This window comes from Phacochoerus africanus, chromosome 2 (genome assembly GCF_016906955.1).
Source record: "Phacochoerus africanus isolate WHEZ1 chromosome 2, ROS_Pafr_v1, whole genome shotgun sequence".
Taxonomy (NCBI): Eukaryota; Metazoa; Chordata; class Mammalia; order Artiodactyla; family Suidae; genus Phacochoerus; species Phacochoerus africanus.
The window spans coordinates 74,972,874-74,996,207 of NC_062545.1; the positions used below are offsets into that span (position 1 = coordinate 74,972,874).

The 23,334-nt window shown below is 46.8% G+C and overlaps 1 protein-coding gene across 2 annotated transcripts in view; it reads left to right on the top strand.

The window, feature by feature from the left end:
- ARMC2 (armadillo repeat containing 2) overlaps positions 1 to 23,334 on the top strand; it is a 115,984-nt gene extending 92,650 nt beyond the window's left edge. For both annotated transcript variants that reach the window (XM_047762274.1, XM_047762281.1), the window contains exons 14-19: positions 674 to 992; positions 10,972 to 11,094; positions 11,407 to 11,520; positions 13,803 to 13,935; positions 14,285 to 14,445; positions 22,932 to 23,334. In XM_047762274.1, the coding sequence (XP_047618230.1) occupies positions 674 to 992; positions 10,972 to 11,094; positions 11,407 to 11,520; positions 13,803 to 13,935; positions 14,285 to 14,445; positions 22,932 to 23,089 (1,008 nt within the window). In that variant the 3' untranslated portion in view covers positions 23,090 to 23,334. The remainder of the gene's footprint in view (positions 1 to 673; positions 993 to 10,971; positions 11,095 to 11,406; positions 11,521 to 13,802; positions 13,936 to 14,284; positions 14,446 to 22,931) is intronic.

Consider the following 23,334-nt stretch of genomic DNA (forward strand, 5'->3'; position numbering starts at 1 on the left):
CGTGGTGTAGGTCACAGATACGGCTTGGATCCCGCATTGCTGTGCCTCTGGCATAGGACGGCAGCTACAGCTCCGATTGGATCCCTAGCCTGGGAACCTCCATATGCCAGTGGGAGCGGCCCTAGAAAAAACAAAAACAAACAAACAAAAAAACCAAAGAATTGTTCAGTCCTCAAGGTCAGTAGTACCCAGGCTGAGAAAGTCTCTGTAACACAACCTTATTAGCCACGCTGGGGCAGATAGTTCTTTTTTAGAAATGCAGTGCTTCTTCAGTAGGAGGTGAACTTTTAGGAAAAGATTTGGATGCTCAAGAAACTTGTTAGTGTCAAGACTTAGATTTATATAACATGTCGTTAGTGCTGTCATCCCACTCAACTGATTGTTCTCTGAAGGAAAAAAAAAAAAAAAAAAAACTCCAGCCAGAATTTCAGATGAAGGATCTGAAGTTAATAGACCTTGCTAATAGCATTAATCAGTTTGTATTCTTTCATGGTTGCCAAGTGCTTTTAATCTCCTCTGTCACCTTGCACCAATCTTGAGACTCAAATGCTGAACAAGTCAGTGAAAGCCGGGCGTGTGCCATCTTACAATTCATTAAATCTTGTATTAATTAAATACCATCCGCGTCCCAGGCCCTTTGCTCTTGTAACTCTTCATCTTTAATTTATTGCAGGATTTAATCGTTCGCATCGTTTTTATTCTCGGCAACCTGACAGCAAAAAATAACCCGGCCCGGGAGCAGTTTTCCAAAGTGAAAGGGAGCATCCCAACACTGCTGTCTCTATTCCATACGTTCCACGAACTGGATCTGCGTTCCAGGAAGCCCATGGGGGAAGGAGAGGAGCGGAGCAAGGCGCCCAGGCGGCCGGCCCAGGCGGAGGACGTGCTCATCAAGCTGACCCGCGTGTTCGCCAACCTGGCCATTCATCCGGGCGTGGGCCCGGCCATCGCTGCCCAGCCGCGCATCGTGGGGCTCCTTCTCGCCACGCTGGGTAAGAAGCACAGCGCCAGCCGCTCCCCATAGCCCCGAGAGGGACTAGGGCTGGGTGCCCTGAGGGTTTTGGAAGTCCCATTAGCTAGCTTTCCAGAGCCTTCTTAGCTGTGAAGGAAAATTCAGTCCTCTTCTGTTCAGAACTGCCTTGACAGAAATCCAGATTTTTACAAAAAGCAGAAGAAAAAGCAAAACAGGGAAAAAATAGTAATACGAATTATTACCAAAACCCACTGAACGGCACGATTTTAAAGGGTGAATTTTATGGTGTATAAATTATATCACAATTAAAAAAAAAAAGCCTATCAATCAAATTATCAAAAATTGGCCAAACTTAGCAGAGTTTAAAATCCCCAGTTTTTCCTGGGTCAGTCCACAAGATTAAAGTTTATGTATCTTTTTATTTTTTCAGCATTTTACATTATCCATAATGATAAGCTCCAGTCCTTCAGGCCCCATCTTTTCCCCCCATATCAGTCAGTGGCCGTAACAAAATACTGCAGACTGGGTGGCTTAAACAACACAAGTTTATTTCTCACGGCTCTGGCCAAAGTGCTAGCTGACTCTGTTCTGAGGGGAGCTCTCTTTCTTGGCTGGAAGCGAGCTGTGCTCTCACTAGGTCTTCCTGTGGCTTTTCCTCTGTATGTGCGGGACGGGAAAATGATCTTTCTCTTCTCGGATCACCAGTCCTATCAGAGACGGGCTCCACTCTTAGGATCTCATTTAACTTTACTTTCTAAAAGCCCTATCTCCAAAAAATAATCCCATCAAGGCTTAAGGCTTCAACAGAAGATCTCGGGGGCGGGGGGTGGGGGGGGGACGAGGGGGGGTTGTACACAATTCAATCAATAGTCGTCTACCCTTCATGCCCCCCAAAGCCGTGCCCTTCTCACATGCAAAATACATGCATTCCATTCCCAGAAGCCCCCAAAGTTTTAACTCATTCTGGCATCAACTCTAAAGTCCAAAATCGCATTTCATGTCATCTAATCAGATACCGTGAATCCTGAAATACAGTACATCCTGAGGAACAGTGTCTTCCCCGCTTGAACCTGTGAAAACCACAATACAATGGGGCGGGGGTGGGGGGGAGCCCACAGTGTGGACATTCCTATTCCAAAAGAGAGAAATAGGAAAAAAAGGAAATGTGACAAGTCCCATGCAAGTCCAAAATCTAGTAAGATGAATTCCATCATATCTCAAGGCATGAGAATAATCCTCTTGGGTCAGATGCTTTGCCTTCCTGACACAGTGGCCCTGCCCCCCATAGCTCTGTCACTTAGTCCACCAGGGCTCTGCAGGGCAGTGGAGCCCTCCAAGCTTAGGGGTGAAGGCCATCTGGCCTGTTGAAACCCAGGCAGTGGCCCGGGGTGGTCTCCCAAACACTGCTGAGATCATTCTCTCCTCTGCTTGTGCATATTCACAGCCAAATAGCTCTGTCCTATCAAGTCCAAGGAGTCTGACAGCCTGCCTTCCTTTGGTCCTGTCTCCACCCCCTTCAGTACAAACTCGTAGTGTTTCTGCTGGTTAATCCCATAAACTCTTTACTGAGAAATAGGCCCACCACCGCCTCAGTGTTCTTTCCAGGACGTGTTTTCTTATGTCTTGCCACGTGGACGGGCTGAGAATTTTCCCCATCTTCAAGTTCCAGTTCCTTTTGCCCAACAGTTGATTCTCTCAATTCATCTTCATTCTTCAGTTCATTCTTCAGTTTGGCTCTCTCGTCTCACATGGAGCCAAGCCTCTCAAACACTTTGCTTGGAAATCTCGGCTCAACATCCAGTATCATTGCCCGCAAGTTCGACCTTCCCCAGAACACTAGAATACAAACAGTTCAGTCAGCAGCCAAGTTCTTTGTCAGGTGTTAACGAGGCTCCCCTTTCCTGCAGTTTCCCATTACTTGTTCCTCCTTGCCTGAGACCCTGCCAAGGTGGCCTTTCATGTCCATCTTCCTAACGACATGGCATTCCTGCTTATTTCCCTGTTCTCTAAGAAGATAGGAGCTTTCCTTCCAGCTCTCTCTTGTCTTGGAGCCTTCGCCAGAGTTACCTTTCACACTCGTGTTTCTAGCACGCACCTCACAACCCCTCCGGCCTCCTCTCATTACCCAGTTCCAAAGCTGCCTCTGTACATTGCAGTATTTGTTGCAGCAGCATCCCCACTGCTAGGTCCCCGAATGTGTCCCAGTCTGTCTAGGACACCATGTCAAAATAACACAGGCTGGGTGACTTAAGTATCAGAAACTTATTTTATCACACTTCTGGAGACTGGATGTTTGAGATGAGGGTGCCGGTGTGGTGGGTTCTGTGAGGCCTCTCTTCCTGGCTTAAGGACAGCTGCTCACTCCCTCTCCCTCCATCTTCTTCTAATGCCACCAATCTCATCCATAAAGACTTGCCCTTAGTGTCTCATCTAACCCTAATTATCTCCTAAAAGCCGCATTTCCAGTACAGGCACACTGGGGATGAGGGCTTCAGCCTGTGACTCGGAAGAGACACAGTTCACAGCACCCCTGCTTCCACTCTTGAGGCCTTGTCATTTCCCACGGGTGCCTCTGCCTACCAGTGTGCAAGAAAATTAACTGCCACCCATGGTGAGCTACTTACCAGACTCTGAAAGGTTCTGTTGTTGTAGAAGAAGAAACTTTAATGCCTGATAAAAATGTCTGGGGAGGAATTCCTCTTGTGGTACAGAGGAGACGAGTCTGACTAGGAACCATGAGGTTACGGTTCGATCCCTGGCCTCGCTCAGTGGGTTAAGGATCTGGCATTGCCATGAGCTGTGGTGTGGGTCGCAGATGTGGCTTGGATCTGGGGTTGCTGTGGCTGTGGTGTAGGCTGGCAGCTGTAGCTCCGATTAGACCCTTAGCCTGGGAACCTCCACATGCCACCAGTGCAGCCCTAAAAGGACAAAAAAAAAAAAAAAAAAAAAAGAAAATGTCTGGGAATAAGTTTTGCCCTTCGCCCCTTTGCTTGCTCATTTATTGAGTCCTCACTGCATAATAAGTCCTATGCTGTGTGTTCAGAGACGTTGACCTCAGGCTGCTCAGGCTACCATAAAAAAATACCACAGATCAGGTGGCTTAAACAACATAGCCTGCAGGCTGGAAATCTGAGGTCAAGGTGCCGGCTGGGTTTCTGTCTGGGTGGGGACCCTCTTTCTGGCTTGTCGATGGCCACCTTCTTGCTGTGTCCTCACGTGGTGAAGAGAGCGTGAGCTCGTGTGTCTTGTCCTCATCTTATAAGGGCACCAGCCCTGCGGAGCGAGGGCCCCACCCTATGACCTCAGTTAACTTGTATCCCTTCACAGGTCCTCTCTCCAAATAGATTCACGTTGGGTTGGGGCTTCAACATGTGAATGTGGAGAGGAACAGCAACCAACAAACACTAAGTCCATTGCAGTGTTTAGAATAGTGTAGGTTGGTATCTGCTTTCAAGGATCTCCGGGTACACAGTGGAGGCATATCAGGTGTATAGACAAGAAGCTGAGGCAAATCTGATAGCAGGTTGTACACAGAACATGAAGCTGAGGGGACAGAGCCACAGAGCTGGTGTAAGTGACATTGCCTTCTGTTGTACGGAGCTGTGTAGTTTTTATTTTATTTATTTTGTATCGAAGTGCAGTTGACCTTCAACACTGTGTTAGTTGCAGATAGTACTGATTCGATATTTGTATATATATTACCAAACGATCACCCCTGGGGCCGTGCCGTTTTAAAAGCACACTCACATTTGTTACCTCACAGCAGCCACGTGAGAGTAGGTTGTTAGTCATTTTACAGCAGAGGAAACAGGTTCAGTGAGGTGAAGTGACTCTGAGAGGTCACAACGTTAGTAAGCGGCAGGGTCACTCTACATGTTGCGGGTCTTAAGGAAGGACTCAAATTCTGCTGAGGGCTGTCCCCAGGATGTATCACTCCTACATGATAACTCAAAAACCTACACCCTTAGTCTGCAATGCTCTTCCAGGGCTGTTGACGGCCTATTAAACCATCGGTGTGCGTGGGCATCTAGCTGCCCCAGAAATTCAGTTTCTCTGGCAACCTCTGCTCTTTCAGCATGTGGACTATAACATCTCCCCGGCTTCTGATGAGCCTCCTGCAGCTGAAGGATCCGTCCTTCTCCACAGAGAAGCCAGGGCTCCAACTGCCTCTGAATCAGCTGTTGGGGCTCATTAAAATACCTGGTGGTACCCAAAAGCAGGCTCTACCTCCAAGATGGGTTTAGGGTCCTGAAATACTCATTTCAACCCCTCCCCTGCCCGCAGGTGACTCTTCTGTCCCTGAAATATTGAGACCCAATGCTCTGAGAACCACCTTCAGCCTCTCTGGCCAGTGAGCAGCTGGCAGGGTCCTAAAACCCACCAGGTGAGCTCTCATCAGTGGACAGCCTAATTCCTTCACCTGACTGTAGCTTCCTGGATGGAGCCCAAGGACCTGATCTCTGACCCCAGGGCTGGAGACACATCACTGTGGATAGTCAAGAAATCAAGCTCTACGCGATGCATTTTCTTGCAGTTATTAATAGTCACATATGAAGTGAGAAAATTTCTGGCCTTGTATATATTTTTATGGTCTTAGAAATTACACTTCCAGGAGTTCCTATCGTGGCGCAGTGGTTAACGAATCTGACTAGGAACCATGAGGTTGCGGGTTCGGTCCCTGTCCTTGCTCGATGGGTTAACGATCCGGCGTTGCCGTGAGCTATGGTGTAGGTTGCAGACGCAGCTCAGATCCCGCATTGCTGTGGCTCTGGTGTAGGCTGGTGGCTACAGCTCTGATTAGACCCCTAGCCTGGGAATCTCCATATGCCGCGGGAGCAGCCCAAGAAATAGCAAAAAAAAAAAAAAAGGACAAAAAAAAATTACACTTCCACCTATGAACTCAGGGCCCAATGAGTAATTTGTGTTTCATTTCGAAGAAAGTGAGGCTTTGGAGGCAAAGAAAGAGGCTGAGAAGCTGCTTTGGCCAGAGCCCAAAGGGCTAACCAAGGAGGCCTGCCTGGCGGAGGCTCAGGGCCTCCATCACGAAGTCCTCTGGGAGGCTGGATGCTCTGCCTTGATCACTGGGAGTGGTGGTCCTGTGAGGTCTCTCCAGCGCACCCTTGAGGTTACTGGCACTTGGGAATAGCCTACTTTCTTTTGCTCTAAAGCGGCCAATGAAACTCAAATCTGGTACTTCACAGACATTTTTATGCCTAAGAATCATGCAGGAAGCTTATGAAAGACACAGGTTCATCACTGTCTCCTCAGAAGTTGTGATTGATCAAGTTGAGGTGTGAAACAGTAAAGCTCCCAGGTCAGTCCTGATGTGGTCAGAGGTCTCACCAAAGATGCTCCAGTCTCCGCGTATTAGACTCAGTGCCCCCTGAGGTTAATTAAACGCAAGTGAAGAAAGCCTTCTTTGGCTCCCACGGCCTGCTGGGCAGTTGTTTGGGCCACCAGGAGGATCTTTTGTCTGTTCTAGCCCCCGATCGATTTGCACCCCATGAAAAGCTTTAGCGCTGTAAAGTCACCCTGACAGAGGATCATCTGCCTCCACCCTCAGCAGCTCGGCTGCAAAGTTGAATATTCTGGGCCGGATGCAGCCCCCCTCAGCTGGTCTCTGCTGGTTCCCACCTGGTTTTTGCACCAGTGCAGAGATCAGGAGAGGGGAGCTGGACTTCAGAGTTTCTATCTCCCTCTGCCAGGCCAGGTACTGACAGTGGAAGGCAGGCCTCGGCCACTGCTGGGCTCGACTCTACCTGTAGAAAGGCCCCCCCACTCACCCACTGGCCTGGCTGAGTCCACTGACCCACTGACCCACGGTGAGGTGGCTGCTGCCCTTAGTCCTCAGCGATGAGGACCCCTCCCAGCCCCCACCCTTGCTGCACTGCACCCTCTGCCAGGCTGTGGGAAGGCATCTCTTGGGACACTGTCTCCCACCTCTCCCCAGCCCTGCTCCCCTCACAGAGGAGTTGCTTGTACCCCAGGACTCCCCTCCAGACACCAGTCTCATTGCAGAGGGGCTTTTCAAATCAAAAATACTTCTAATGAGCAGCAGCCTGCTCAGCAAATCCCCAGATTCAGAGATATGCTGCCTTAGCAGACACTCCAAATTCCAGACTCTCTTACATCCATGAGTCAGCTACAGAGGGCTGTGGCACTCCCATGCTCTTTGGAGGCAAATTATTGCCCCAACTAGCTCTAATGGGCACTCAGCAAGATGCTATGGGAAGAACAGGATGGTAGAGTCAGACAGACCTGGATTCAGATGTCTGCTCTGTGAAGAAAGGCAAAGTATTTTAGCTTCCCTAAGCCGCAGTGGTCTCCTCTGGGATGAGAAAATGGGAAATGAGGAAGCTGCTCTAGGCTGAATTGTATCCCCCAAATTCACGTGTTGAAGCACTGACCCTCAGTGTGACAGTATTTGGAGATGGAGCCCTTGGGAAAGAAGTGGGTTTAGATGAGGACGCAGAGAGAAGGCAGCCATCTGCAAGCCAGGAAGAGCCCCCACCAGAGCACAGCCATGCCAGCTCCCTGGTCCCGGACTTTCAGCCTCCAGAGCTTTTAAATAATTTCCTTAAACTGGGTTTAAGCCACCCAGTTGATGGCATTTTGTTGTGGCAGCTTTAGCTGACCAAGACAGAGGCACCTTTAGAGTATTAACTCTTGCGGGTTTAAATGCTCGTAAGTGCATGTAAAGCATTATTCATCATTAACTTTTGTGGCGTTCAACGCAGGTAAAGTGCTTGGTACTGTTCTCAAGAGGCATCTTAGTAGCTGTGAGTGGCTCCCCTCTGGCCCCAGATGCCAGGCGCTACTACTACTGCCCAGACATGAGGTCCTAATGGGGGGGTGGTGACCTGTAAGAGCTACCCTTCTTTTTCTGGGCAAGCTAATGAATTCTCCCACCAAGGCAAGGGAAAAAAACAGATCCCTAGACACAGCCCAGGATGCGTCCTCATCAGTTAAGGGGTGGAGGGAACCAGGGCTGAGACTTCCTCTCTGCTAAGTGATAGACATTCACGTGAGCTGTTCCCCATGAGCCACCATTCTGGATGCCTTATCTGTTCATTTAACAGACATTTATTTAGCACCCACAATGTACCATGCACTCACAGAAGCCCCTTACAAATGTTAATGCATGTGAACTTTGCAACAACTCTGTAAGGTAGGCTCAATTTTATCATCCCACACTGCAGACAAGGAAACTAAGGCCCAAGAAGGTTAAATGACTTGAACAAGGTCACACAGCCAGCAGGTAGGAGATTGGAATTCCATCTCCAGTGTCGCAGCCAAGCAAGCAGAGATACTTTGGGGGTCCCGTGTCCCCCCCCATTTTTTTTAACCTTGTCTCCCTCAAAAACACCTGGGATCCTTTTACAGATATCCTAGAAACCTGAGGCCACTAGGATATTTCCTTGTAAAAGCCATACCACAGTCCAAGATAATTCAGTCTTTATTCCCTTTCCATGTATTAAAAAAAAAAAAAAAAAAAAACCCATACACACAAAAAACAGGCAATTAGGGCTTCATTTATTCTTTCTTTCTCCAAGTAATTTTGAGTGCCTACCAGGTAAGGCCCCGTGCTGGCTGCTGTGGGCCGAGGGACCACTGGCTGAAGGGCCAGAGTGTGTTTTCTATAGCGTAGCAAATGACTGAATTTCCCTGTGAATAGAGTAAGCTATGAAAAAGGTTATTCTCTTTGATGAAAAGAAGGCCAAAGGGAGAGAGAATTAAATCAGAGAATGTAAGGGCTGGCACAGCCTTCCTCCTCAGCTCATAGCCTCCCTCTTATCCCTGAGGAGCTTGGGTTTCAAACAAGAGGTAAAAGACACTTCTTTACTCATATAAAAAAGTGAAATAAATCAGAGAAAGACACCTACTGCATGAATTCACTTATATGTGGAATCTGAAAAATAAACGAAAACAACAAAACAGAAATAGACTCACAGAGAACTAACTAGTGGTTACCAGTGGAGAGGGTGGAGCAGGGAGGAGCGAGATATGGGTAGGGGATTAAGAGGTAAAAATTACTGTGTGTGAAATAGATAAGCAACAAGGATATGTTGTACAGCACAGAAAATAGAGCCAATATTTTATAATAACCTTTTTAAAATTTTACTATTTTTTAGGGCCTCACCCACGGCATATGGAGGCTCCCAAGCTAGGGGTCGAATTGGAACTGCAGCTGCCGGCCTACACCACAGCCACAGCAACGCTGGATCTGAGCCACGCCTGCGACCTACACCACAGCTCACGTCAATGGCAGATCCTTAACCCACTGAGCGAGACCAGGGATCGAACCTGCGTCCTCATGGATCGTAGTCAGATTCGTTTCCGCTGCACCACAACAGGAACTCTGGTAGCAGCACTTCTAGAGTCACTGGAGGAGTTGTTCAAACATTCTGCCACCAGGCCCCCCCATCAGACCAGTGATATCATACATGATTGGTACCAGTGGGAGCCAAGCCCTTGCCAAAATGAGAGGAGATAGACTCAGGAACCACGGTTCGGGGTGAGGTCAGACTGAGGAACAGGGTCGCTTTTTTTCTTTCTTTTTAGGGTTGCCCCTGAGGCATATGGAAGTTCCCAGGCTAGGGATCGAATCAGAGCTGCAGCTATCAGCCTACACCACAGCCACAGCAACGCAGAATCCAGGCTGCATCTGTGGGTCTGGCAGCTGAGTGGAAGGTAGGGTCAAAACCACTAAGGGGCTTGTGTGCTCAGCTCAAGGGTTCATTCATTCGTTTGTTCACTCATTCTTGCTGTGAGCAACTATTTATTGAGCACCATGTGCCAGATAGTGTTCTAGGTGCTGGGAATGTAGTGATGAATAAAACAGACTAGTCAGAGTTCCCGTTGTGGCTCAGTAGTAACGAACCCAACTAGTATCCATGAGGACGCGGGTTTGATCCCTGGCCTCGCTCAGTGGATTAAGGATCCGGCGTTGCTGTGTCTGTGGTGTAGGCTCACAACTGCAGCTCTAATTTGACCCCTAGCCTGGAAACTTCCATATGCTGCAGGTGTGGCCCAAAACGACAGCAACAACAAGAACAACAAAAAATGAAGTCCCTTGTCCTCATGGAGCTGAAAGACAGACAATAAGCACGTAACAAGTCAGGGGGCCACATGCTAAGGGGCTGATTACAGTGGGGCAGGGGGAAGAAAATACCATTGCTACTTTGTAATGGGCGGGCGAAGGAAAGTATGTCCCATGAGGTGACAGCTAAGCAGCAGCCTGAATACGTGAGGAGTGAGCCAGGATAACTGGACCAAGGAATATTCCAGGCCCGGAGACTAGCGTTGCAAATGTTCTCAAGCTGCCATGTTAAAAAAGGGCAAGAAGACTGGTGTGGTTGGCACTGCGGGTTTGGGGGCTAGAGAAGGCAGAGGACTGGGGTGGCCCCTTCGGGCCTGTGGGATGAAGGGCATTATCTGGTAAAGGATCATCACACTGAGGATGGACTCAAAGGTGGAAGAAGAGAAGCCAGTGAGGACGTGAGAGATGGACTAGGTGGTAGTAGAGGAGGTGAGCGGCCATCTGACTCTGTGTTTGGAAGGCGCCGTTGCTAGGCATTACAGATGAATTAGAGCCCAAGGGCCATTCTGTTGGGAGGCGGGGTGTGTGGGGGGGTAGCAGACTCCTGCAGCAGAGGCCCTGGCAGAGCTCTGGGTCAGGGCCGACCAAGAGGGGGTTAGAGCCAGCTCTGCTCACTGGTGTTGGCATCTTTGTACACAGGGCCTCGATCAGCCCAACTTTTCCGGACCCCTGGCTGGAGGGATTTGAGCATAGAGTGTTCCAAACCCTGGCCAGGACGGTGCGTTTCCCTGCAGGAAGAGTCCTGGGACATGAAGCAAACGGCAAGGACCAACAGCGCCCTTGCCAGACCTTGCCCAGGACAATACTGAGTCCCTGCCCCTGCTGTTGCTGCAGTTAGGATGTTGTGGTGTCTGCCCCGCAATGACTCTTTGACACCCTTATCCTCCCTTTATTTCAGAATACAAATCGATTGATGAGTGTGAGGAGCTGGTGATCAATACCATGGCAACGATCAACAACTTATCTTACTACCAAGTGAAGAATTCTGTAATTCAAGACAAAAAGCTATATATTGCTGAATGTAAGGCTTAGAGTTGGGTTTGGAGAGATGCATATTCGTTTAAGGCTTTGCCTTTACTGACTGAACACAGAACTGGAGGCATTAACATTTTCTGATATCTGGTACAAATATCTAAGAGCCCGATTTAACTCCAAGAAAGTTGAATATGGGGACAAGTTGGTTTCTCAGTTCTTGCCCAAGTCCCTTATAGTTTGAATCTTCTTATCATTAAAATTTTTCAGGTTATCACTATTTAGCAGGATCTTGGTTTCTAACAGCCTTCAAATGAAAACTCAACCTCACTCATTTTATTTCTCTGCTCACCAAACCCAGTGCTTATCAAGCTCCTTGTGAGTAACAACATGGATGGGATCCTGGAGGCTGTGCGCGTTTTTGGAAATCTCTCCCAGGACCGTGACATCTGCGATTTCATTGTGCAGAAAAACGGTGCGTTAATGACACTCACATTCCTAAACAGGCGCATCTTGCCAGTAAACAGCTGAGCGATTTCGCAGCTGGGGTCATGACAACATGATACTTGTTTCTGCTTTGGGACAAGTGGTGCTTTACATTCTGTTCCGTCCATCCGCAAGGCTCTCAGCTCAGGATGCCAAGACAGATCTAGGCTGTGTTCTCAGCATTCCCGTTCCCTCGTGAGTGGTCTGAGTTCTGAGGTGGCCTGGGGGCAGGCGTGCACGTGTGCGCCTGCATGTGTGTGTGTGTGTGTTTAAGGGAAACAAGCCATCTGTACTCATCATTTCTGTCCATGAGAGTGGACTCAAGAGACATTCTCCTTCATGTACTGGAATGTCTATTACAGCACTGCAGGTAATAGCAAAAAATGGAAACAACCTAGGTATCCATCAGCAGGCAAGAGGATAAGTATATTATGGTAGATTCATGCAACCAAACTTCTACAGCAATTGAAATAAAGGAAGTTCATGTATCAACCTGCGTCAGCCTCAAACACATAGGGGCGCAAAGCTAGTAATAGGAGCATGAATGTGGAATAATGTCATTAAGGTAGTTTTAAAACATGCAAAAATCATCTTGAGGGTTGTTTATGCAATATGGTCATGTGATAATGGAATAAGGTATAAATGTATTTGGAAATGATAAACTCCCCATTGAAGACAAAGTTACTTTGGAATGGGTGCCCCCAAAATGCAATATCGGATCTGTAGTGTTTTATTTCTTGAACTGGGTAGCAGGTACATGAGAGCGTATACTAAACATACTCTGTGTCTCAGATATTTCATGTAAAAACAACCACTAAAAATACCTATTTATCCATGTTTGTACTAGAAAATTGAGATAATACAGATGAAAAAAACCTCACTACTACCCAGAGATAGATAATAACATCTTGGTGTACATTCTTTAGACTCATAAATACACACACGTGATGCAGCCTTTGCCAAGCTCAGTAGGGCCCAGGACTGCACAGTGTGGGAGGGCATCTCTCAGGTGTGCCCGGAGTAGAACGGGAGCACACAGCTTACCCATTCCCCGCCAACCCTTTGCCTGGCCCCTGCTGGGGAGCTGGGAGGTTGAGACAACAGGACAAACACTTCCATTTCTAGGACTAAGGGAAGGCGGGGAGCCTGTCGTAGAAGTCCTCCCTAACCCCAGGCTGGTTTCCAGCGATCTGAGCACGTCTTCTCCTACAAGCTGTGGCCCTGGAGGACTTCCTGGAAGATCTCTCCTGGAGCCTACTCGCCCCTTCACCCCAGGGCTGTGTTTTTATGTATCTTTTTATTTTTATTTATTTATTTACTTATTTTTGCTTTTTAGGGCCGCACCCTTGTTATATGGAAGTTCCCAGGCTAGGGGTTTGAATTGGACCTGCAGCCACAGCCATAGCAATGCAGGATCCGAGCCACATCTGCAGCCTACACCACAGCTCATGGCAATGCCGGATCCTTAACCCACTGAGTGAGGCCAGGGATCAAAGCTGTGTCCTCATGGATACTAGTTGGGTTTATTAGCACTTAGCCACAATGGAAACTCCTTTTTTTTTTTTTAATATAAACTCATTTTTTTATCATCATGTGGCATGTGGAAGTTCCCAGGCTAGGGGTCAAATCAAAGCTGCAGCTGCCGCCTACACCACAGCCACAGCAACACCAGATTCAAGCTGCATCTGCGACCTACCGCAGCTTTCAGCCATGCTGGATCCTTAACCTACTGAGGGAGGCCAGAGATTGAACCCTAATTCCCACAGAAACTACGTTGGGTTCTTGACCCACTGAGCGAGGCCAGGGATCAAACCCACATCCTCATGGATACTAGTCAGGTTTGTTACCACTGAGCCACAATGGGAACTCCCAGGGTTGCATTTTTTAAGGAAAATTGCTACTAGAGATTCCAAAAGGCCCTTGAGAACAACCGGAAGTTGGAGATGAATGTCACCTGTGTGATTGGAAATTTCTGGCTCCCTCCTTGCCATGGGCGGGCTCTACCACTGCCTCGGGGAGGGAGCCGAGGCCTGTGTCAGATACAGCAATATGGGGACAGATGGCCTGGGGACGGGGAGCAGTTCTGGAAGAGGTAGATGTTGGTGAAGCATTGCTGGGCAGTAGGCAAAGCTTACCCAGAGTAGACTGAGTCCACCAGCAGAGTTTCCAGTTTTGCAAGCTGCTCCCCATTTCCCCGTTGCCATCTGTGAAATGAAATACAGCTGGGGCCCCTGAGCTTTATGGGTCTGCCTTTGTTCTCTGCCGTCACAGTTCACAAGTTCATGATCGCACTGCTGGACGCTAAGCACCAGGATATTTGCTTTTCTGCCTGTGGTGTTCTCCTAAATCTCACTGTGGATAAAGACAAGCGTGCCATCCTAAAAGAAGGAGGTGGCATTCAAAAGTAAGTTTGAAGGAATGGACTCCTGACTCTGTCAAGATTCAGAGGATCTAGTTTTCCAGGGAGCTTGGGCCCCTCTCCTAATTTCTCTGGGGCAGAGCTGTTTCAGCATTTGCAAGCCCCTAGCTAGGGCTAAAGAGGGATTTGGATTCCACTGCATGCTTAAAATAATTCAAAAGTAGGTTATTGCTACTTTGTGGCTACTTAAATTTGTAGATAGGAAATTCTTTTTAACACTGAAGTATATATAATGCCCATCAAACATCACAGAAAGTTAATCGTCATGTTAAAAATGTAAAAATTAAAGAGATTCTCACCTAATAACTTCTCAATTTGACTTTTACTAACTTAGGTTAGTGGATTGTTTAAGGGATGTTGGTCCTACTGACTGGCAGCTGGCCTGCCTGGTGTGCAAAACTTTGTGGAACTTCAGTGAAAATATCACCAATGCTTCGTCCTGTTTTGGAGATGAAGCCACCAACACACTTTTAGCTCTGCTGTCATCATTTTTAGGTAAGACTGCTGACTGTGACAGTGTGAATTTTATCAGAATGAGATTTTTTTTTTCTGTGACCTGTACAGAGATAAAGTTTGGTAGGCGTTTGGGTGGCTAAATTTTCTGCAAGTGTTGCCGAAACTCAGCCTCTATCCACCGGTGCTGAATAGAAACACGGAGCCAGAGTTTTGGGTGAAGGAGAAAAAGATAGCTTTTATTGCTTTGCCAGACAAAGGAGGCCACAGAAGACTAATGCCTAAAAGACCGGGCCCCCCATTGGGAAGAATTGTGGGGAGTTTTATGTAAAAAGGAGAAAAACAGGTTTTCAGATAGGAATCAGGATTGGGGCTGACATGCATTCTTCTTTCTTTGGGGGAATCAAAGCTGACTTCAGGAGATCTTGGCATGATTATGATGGTGGTCTTCCGGGTTATTGCCTAGAATAACAGTATTTAGGAAAAAGACATACTGATCAGAGATTAAAACAAACTAGGAAAGTTCCTGAAAAACATCATGTGCTAATAATCCTTAATCCACGGGCAATTGTGCTCAGTGTGCCTAATATTTAGCTTATGGGTGATTGCATTCAGGGTGCAATTAAGCTAGGGAGAAAGATAAGGAAGGACTCTAAGCTGTTCAGTTTTAAAGTATTCATTTCTCTCTCTCTCTCTTTTTTTTTTTTTTGGTTTTTAGGGCCACACCCATAACATATGGAGGTCCCCAGGCTAGGGGTCAAATCAGAGCTATAGCTACACTACAGCCACAACAACACAGGATCTGAGGCACATCTGCAACCTACACCACAACTCATGGCAATGCTGGATCCTTAACCCACTGAGTGAGGCTAGGGATCGAACCCGCAACCTCATGGTTCCTAGTCAGATTTGTTTCCATGGTGCCACAACAGGAACTCCTAAAGGTACTCATTTCTTAAAGAAGCATAAGGAATAAACTTAACTACATCATTATGTGTATCCCTTGAGAGGGAACCAGAATCCTGTCCCAAGGAGGTACTGTTGTTTCTTGACTGTTCCCCCCCTTGTCTTTGCATCCCCTTCCTTCCCTGATCAGCAACTGTCTGAACCTGTCCTTTGGAGCTCAGGGAAGGTCATGGAGGCTGCACAAGGACCATTTCCTAAAAACAAGAAATGAGGACACAGAAAGGCTTTTGTGGGAGTTCCCGTTGTAGCGCAGTGGTTAATGAACCTGACTAGCATCCATGAGGAGCAGGCTCTATCCCTGGCCTTGCTCAGTGCGTTAAGGATCTGGCATTGCCGTGAGCTATGGTGTAGGTCGCAGGTGCAGCTTGGCTCCCATGTGGCTGTGGCAGAGGACAGCGACTGCAGCTCCAATTCGACCCCTAGCCTGGGAACCTCCATATGCCGCAGGTGTGGCCCTAAAAAGCACACACACACACACACACACACACACACACAAAAAGGGAAAAAAGGAAAAAGAAAGGCTTTTGTGTCCAGGAGCAACACAGGGCCCTGCTCAGTTACATAAGTAACAAGAACGTGTTAAAGATGATTATAATTCAGAGATGTGTGGAAGAGGCTGAATGTTATTTACAGTGGGGACCACAAGGACTTTGAACTCATTGGATGACATCAAGATTTCTTCTGTGGCTTTTCCCACCTGTTTTTGCACTTTCTACAGACTGTGTAAATAGATCTCAGCATAAATGTACTGCTGTTGCTTAAAAAGTTTATAGACATTGTTGTAATTGAGAAAACATGACTATAATCTACTCTGAATCAATTCATGCTTGTCATGAATTTTAATTAGCTGTCTCAATTAGGTGGGGGAGGGTCTGTGAAACTATTTGACATCCCAGTGAGGTCCTCCCTTGTAAAGTGGGAAATCCCTGACACAAACAGAGGGAAGGTAATTGTGTCTCACATTTAAAGTTTCTATTTTCAGGATAAGTTTTTTCATCCTGCCTCAGGCCTCACAACAACGATTGGGGTCAGTAAATGAGTGTTTAAATAATCCCTCTTCCAAAGTGGAGGCGAGCCTCCCTACCTTTGCCCAGCACCGTGTTGGATCAGCGAGGTGGTGTGGAGCGGCTCACTGTGACTCAGAGGCTGTGGGTTCCATTCTTGGCTCTTTCAGGTGGGGGTGGTGTGATTCGACAGGAGAATCCCTCAGAACCTGTCTGTAAAAGGGGACATGACCTCCCGCCCTGCTGCAGGGCGTCAGGAAGATCAAACAGGCGTCCTGAGAGCTTACGGGAAGACCAGAGGCTGTGGTCGGAGTTCTGAGTTACATCCTCACTTTATCACATACAAGGAGGGTTAAAACCTTGGGTTAACCCCTCTGAATGTGTATTTTCTCCTCTCTAAAATGGGGGTGGTTTAGGTCCATTTGGCAGAGTTGCTGATGCTAAATGCACAGAGGGGCGCAAAACACCTGAGGCAGATTCCCCCCACCCCCACCCCCACAGCACGTCCTCAAACCGCGCTTGTGCGGGTGGTGGGTAGATTCTAAGTATTGTAACAGGAGCCCAGAAGCTATTTGAAAGAATCAAGTGTGCCAGGTTTGATTCTTTTTTTCCCAGGTAAATAAAATTGTGTGTAAGAGTAGGGGGAAGGAAGGCTGATTTTAAATCATTTAGGTTCATCGTCTGCTCTGTGGACGTGACGCTCTCTCAGGTTGCCCCGAGCAGAAGGTGCTCCGCTTGCCTTAATTCAGTTCTCCTGACTGTGGCAGAACAGCGGCATCCGCTGTGGAATTAAAAGGCCACCCTTGTCCCGGGGCCCCTGTCCAGGAATTCTGGCGCATGCGCGCTGGCTTAGGCCAATTCGCGGCATCTTTGACATTGCCCAGGTGAGTCTGCTGTTCCGCCAGCACCGACAGCCTCTGCCTGGGTTAACGAAGGAGTTGAAGGGAAGGATGCCCAGGAAAGGAGGGAGCCGGGCGACAAACGCACTGCCCAGAGCCCGCAGGACAGGTACTCAGGACCCCCGAGGTCATTCCAGGAGGAACCGGAATTCCCAAGCGGCCCGGTGCCCCACCCCGCTGGAAACCCAGCCCTCCTCTGTCTCTGCTCTTCTGGAAAAAGTCCTATCTCCCCTGCGTTCCCTCCAGGCTCCTGCGTGGTTCCGGCTTTTGGGTGCCCTCAGTTAGTGGGACTCTGCGTCTTCTCTGATGTTGACACAACTTTCTGTCTGTCTCCCAAGGGGGGATAAGATGTGATTGGTTGCATGAGACGCTCTCCTGAGGTGCAGGGCTTTCCAGCCTTCAACAGCAACAGCCTCCACCCCAGGCTGGTCGTGACGCCATTTGGCACCTAACTTTGGGGCAGGTGACCACATATAACAAAATGGGGGGGCGGGGCGGGGCCCATGGCGCCTTAGAAAGGGCAGCTTCCCAGAAGGGGCAGCATACCTGGCGGCACGCTTGGGGGCACTTGACCACAGAGGCCTGTTCCTGCCACTCCCCTCCCTCAGCCTTCCCTGGTGCTTCCCTAAGCTTTCACCTTTGCTTGTGTGTATCCCTCACCTGTCCCGCCAGATGCTGCCCATCTGGTTCTTACAAGCCCATGCTGGTAGGAAACCTGTACTACTTCTACAGCAGTTAATCACAAGATAAGTAACTTGTTCCATATTATTATTTTGTAACTTTTATTTCCCTACTCCAACTTTAGGGAGAGGATATTGCCTTGTGCAAAGTTAAGTTCTTGATAGATGCTTGTGGATGAACTGACAATAGTGGTACCACTGTTTTAATAGTGCTCCAGACTTTTAAAAGCACATGCAGGAGTTCCTGTTGTGCCTCAGTGGGTTAAGAACCCGACTAGTATCCATGAGGTTGCGGGTTTGATCCCTGGCCTCGCTCAGTGGGTTAGGGATTTAGCGTGGTTGTGGCTGGGGCACAGGCCAGCAGCTGCAGCTCTGATTCTACCCCTAACCCAGGAACTTCCATATGCCACAGATGTGGACCTAAAAGGGGGGGTGGGGAGAACATACATAAAAGTATGTTCATTCTGTCCTCACCATCTGTCATCAGCAGGTGACAGATGAGTTAGGTAGGCCTAGAAGGGTTAAATCACTTGCCTAAGATCATTCTGTAGTAAAGCCAAGACTGTTGATCAGAAAGGAACCATGTAGGCCCTGTGTTTTTCTTACATTCCATTACACCCTTACTCCCACCCCACCATGCAAGGGGACTGAGGCATGGATGACAAAAGCATGTCCATCAAGGAGCCAGGTCACCAGCACAGTGTGTCATAAATTTCTCACATGATCACAAGCTGCTCCTTATGAACTGTGAGGACAGGCTGCTTCCTGGCTCCTCTTTTCATGGTGTGGGCCTCAGACCCTTACTTTGGGCAGGGTTGTAACTGTGTCTGACCAGCTGAATGGCAGCAGGTGAAATGGATATGTGAGTGAGAGTATACTTGGATTTGGATTCTTTTACAAAGATAGCAAAAAAAAAAAAAAAAAAAAAGCCATTCTGAAAACAGGAGTCACTATCAAATCACAAAAGTCCTGCGTTGCAGAGTGAGCACTGTTTTTTGAAATAATTCCAGGCCAGTGGATTTAGTAGTGGGAAACTGGAAAATAAAAAGAATAATGGTCCTCAGTGTGGTTGGGATGTTGGGATGTTGACGGTCTTTTTGGAAAGTGGCTTTAAAAGAATGTTGTTTAAAACTTACTAATGTAATGCAGCCACCGCTTAGAAGCTCATTAGCAATCTGTTTAATTTGACGTTCCTAAGTGTTGGTTGTGCCCTGGCACACTAGTCGACCATGAGCTTCTCTCGGGGTTGCTGGCAACTGGTGATCAGGGTGTGCAGTTGATTATTGTGAACATAAAAGACACTAAGTTGTTTTGTGTTCACCTTAGGTAAGTGCAGCTTCACACCTGGGTTATATGACAAGGGGTAGAGTGGGGCCCAGTGTTTAAGCCCATGGCAAGGAGCCATCAGGTGCTTCTGGAACATGTAAGGACTGTGCTGTATCATAGTCACAACAGTAATCAAATCCTCAGGAGCTACCTGGTGCTGAACAGCAAGCTAGGCAATGGTGCAGTGAGTAGGGGAAGCTTTTACAGATGCTGCAGGATCAAATAGAGATTGTGTTGTAATGGTCACTGACAAATTTGAGTCTTTAATTTTTCTTTTTTTTTCCTTTCTTTTTTTTGGGGGGGTTGGGGGGCACTCGTGCTGCATATGGAAGTTCCCAGGCTAGGGGTTGAATTGGAACTGCAGCTGCCAGCCTGTATCACGGCCACAGCAACACCAGATCTGAGCCACATCTGTGACCTACACCACAGCTCAAGGCAGCACTGGCTCCTTTAACCCACTGAGCAGAGCCAGGGAGTGAACCTGCATCCTCATGGATATTAAATGGGCTCATTTCCACTGAGCCACAACAGGAACTCCAAGTCTTTAATCCTTCTATACCTTATCTAATATTTTCATATTTGGAAGTGTGTTGTGCACAAAGAAAGCTTGAGAATGACTGGTTATCTAAATCAGTTTTTTTTTAAAGATGCTGTGGCCAGCATCTTTAAAAAAAATGAATAGCAAAGAAAGAGAATATCAATATGTAACATGTAAAAATAAGCATTCTATTGTGAAATGTTTGTTATTTATATGTAAATATGTAAGAGTGTGTGTGTACTCATCATGTTATATGTTTTCCTTAGGTCACAGTAAAAAAGTTTGAAAATCATAGATCTAGCTTTCTCTTGGATTATCCTCTGCCATTCTTTGCAGTACAAGTTCCAAAATTTATTTGTTTATTTATTTATTTTGCTTTTTAGGGCCACATCCACGGCATATGGAGGTTCCCAGGCTAGGGGTCCAATTGGAGCTGTTGCTGCCGGCCTGCGCCAGAGCCACAGTAACTCGGGATCCGAGCCAAGTCTGCAACCTACACAACAGCTCATGGCAACACCAGCTCCTTAACCCACTGAGCGAGGCTAGGGATTGAACCCGCAACCGCATAGCTCCTAGTTGGATTTGGTTCCGCTGCACCACGACAGGAACTCCGTTTTTTTGTTTTTGTTTTTTTTAAGTTCCAAAATTTAATACCTAGATTACTCTGACCGATTTTGTACATTTGCTATATTTGCTTTGACACTTGAGACTGCTTTTCTCCTACCTGTAGGTATTTGGCCACTTTCATTATCTTGTCTAACCCAATTTACAATTGATAGGATCTGAGCATAGATTAACTAATTATATGTTGAGCCTGAAGAAAAGTTAAGTCTTGATGTTAGATTAAAAACTGAAGGAGTTCCCACTGTGGTGCAACAGGATCAGCAGTGTTTTGGGAGTGCTGGGTGGCAGGTTCGCTCCCTGGCCCAGCCCAGTGGGTTGGGGATCTGGTGTTGCCATAGCTGCAGTTTAGGTTGTGACTGTGGCTCAGATCTGATCCTTGACCTCGGAACTCCATATGCTGTGGGGCAGCCAAAAATGAAAAAAAAAAACAAAAAAAACCAAAAAAACACCCCCTAAAAACTCAAAAAACACCAAAATAGACATTTGCTAAAACCACCAAGTTCAACCAAAGCCCTGGACAGAAGAAGGGAGTGTAGGGTGCCTGGGCGGCCCTCAGCCCCAAGCTGCTTGAAACAAGAGAATTCTTTTTTTTTTTTTTAATTTTTATTATAGTTGATTTCCAATGTTGTCATTTTCTGCTGTACAGCAAAGTGACCTAGTCACATATATATATATATACACACACACACATACACATACATTCTTTTAAGAGAATTCATTTTTAACCAGAAAATATAGACGAATGAGCCAAAAGAAGATCTAGAAATCCAAAAGCACTCAGAGTCTCACAGACTCCTCTTGTTCAGCAGGAGCCCAAGACAGACTATGAAGGCGTGGAACACCCTCTTTATTCTTTCTCCTCCTCTCAAAGCCTGGTTATCAAATGGGTGGGGAGAGCCAGATTTGCTTTCAGGGGTCTCCATGGAGAGGCTTGCTGAAGTGTTTGTGTCTGCCCAGAACTTATCTCAGAGCTGCATAGCTGTCCACTTGGCTGGAGGAGAGGAGGGGAAGGAAGGTACAAACTGGGATTCCAGACTTATCTTCTTCTGGGTGGTGACACTAAGAGTGCCAAAGTACACAGAGTGTATGAAAATATTCAGGGTAGAAAACTTGATGTAAACACACATGAAGCATTTTATGATAGGACTCTAATTGGCCTTAGGAAAAAAGTTTGCAGATTGTGTAAGTAGCAATATTTGTGGTCACTTTAGAACTTAGTGGTTACCACTAAGTCTGCCTCAGCCGCAGACCTAGGAAGTGGCAGAACCCATCTTGGAACTGGCAGGCCCGTACATTTTCCTGAAGTCCTTCACATGGAGTCCAATGTAAACAAAGAAAAATGCAGTGGCAGGTTGCTGCAGAAACCTCCACGGCCATTTGTCTTCCTACTTGGGTTGGAAATACCTATGATAGTCACAGAATTCAGAGTGCCTTTGGATTAAGAAGTAAATTAAGGAATTCTCTGGTTGCATAGCAGTTAGGGAGCCAGCATTGCCACTGCTGTGGCTTGGGTCACTGCTGTGGTGCAGGTTTGATACATGCTACGGGTGCAGCCAAAAAGAAAAAAAAAAAGGAAATTAAGTTTGTAACTTTGAATTTTTTTACAAGTGCTTTTCTGCATTGTCCACAGCCTCACTTGGGACTCTGATACTCCTTGGGATTCTCAGTCTCTCACTTTGACACTTTTATCAGTGGGAGCGTAGGGGTGGGGGGTTGTCTTTTCAAAGAAGTATGTCCAGGCTGCTTTCAGATGAGCAGAATTGATTTCCAGTCAGATTGGCAGTGTCAGATTCAACTGTGTGACCTTCCCAAATGATTTCTGACTCCTTTTATATCTGTTGACCACTGACTTAATTTTTTCCAATGTGCAGATAATCTATTAACACTTTGTTTATTCTGAGAAATTGGGATCCGACTTTCGTATGTAGGCTTACATGTAAATACTAGGGATAAATTGAAATAAGAGCTCAATTCAATCTAGAATTTTTTTTTTTTTAAGATTATCATCTTTTTTTAAATTAAGAGACTCACATATACTTATTTAAAAATTTTTGTTAAGAATAGGGATTCTGTCGTGGCTCAGTGGTTAATGAACCCAACTAGCATCCATGAGGACAGTGGTTCGATTCCTGGCCTCACTCAGTGGATTTAGGATCCGGCGTTGCCATGAGCTGTGCTGTAGGTCACAGACACGGCTCGGATCCTATGTGGCTGTGGCTGTGGCATAAGCCAGTGGCTACAGCTCTGATTCAACCCCTAGCCTGGGAACTTCCATATGCCAAGGGTGCAGCCCTAAAAAGACCAAAAAAAAAAAAAAGTATATATATATGGTTAAGGACAGAAGAGAATTAAAGAACCACTCTTCATAAAAAGCCTTGTTGGAATTAGAGATGACCCAGGATGAGTTTAACTCATGCCATCAAGAATTAAACTTTATTCAGTAGGATTGCATTTCCAAATAATTGCTGTAATTTTAATTTTTCTGATACAGATGAAGAATTAGCCCTGGATGGGAGTTTTGATCAAGACCTAAAACACTATCACAAACTCCATTGGGAAACAGAATTCAAACCAGTGGCACAGCAGCTCCTAAACCGAATTCAGAGTCATCACACCTTCCTGGAGCCCCTGCCCATTCCTTCTTTCTAACATGATGCAGATTAACAACAGAAACAGGAAGTCAGGTCTCCTTCATTCTTAAGAAGTGGTAACAAACATGAACATTTCTTTCAGTATTAACAAATATTGAAAGTTTTTCAGGTACTGACGTTAGTGAGTAGTTGTAGTGTTTTAAAAGAAATAAGCATTTCTTGTTAGGTATTATGGAAAAATGAGTATACGTGTACTTTCCACTATAAGAGATGTAAGATGAAAATATATACGTGGTTTTCTAA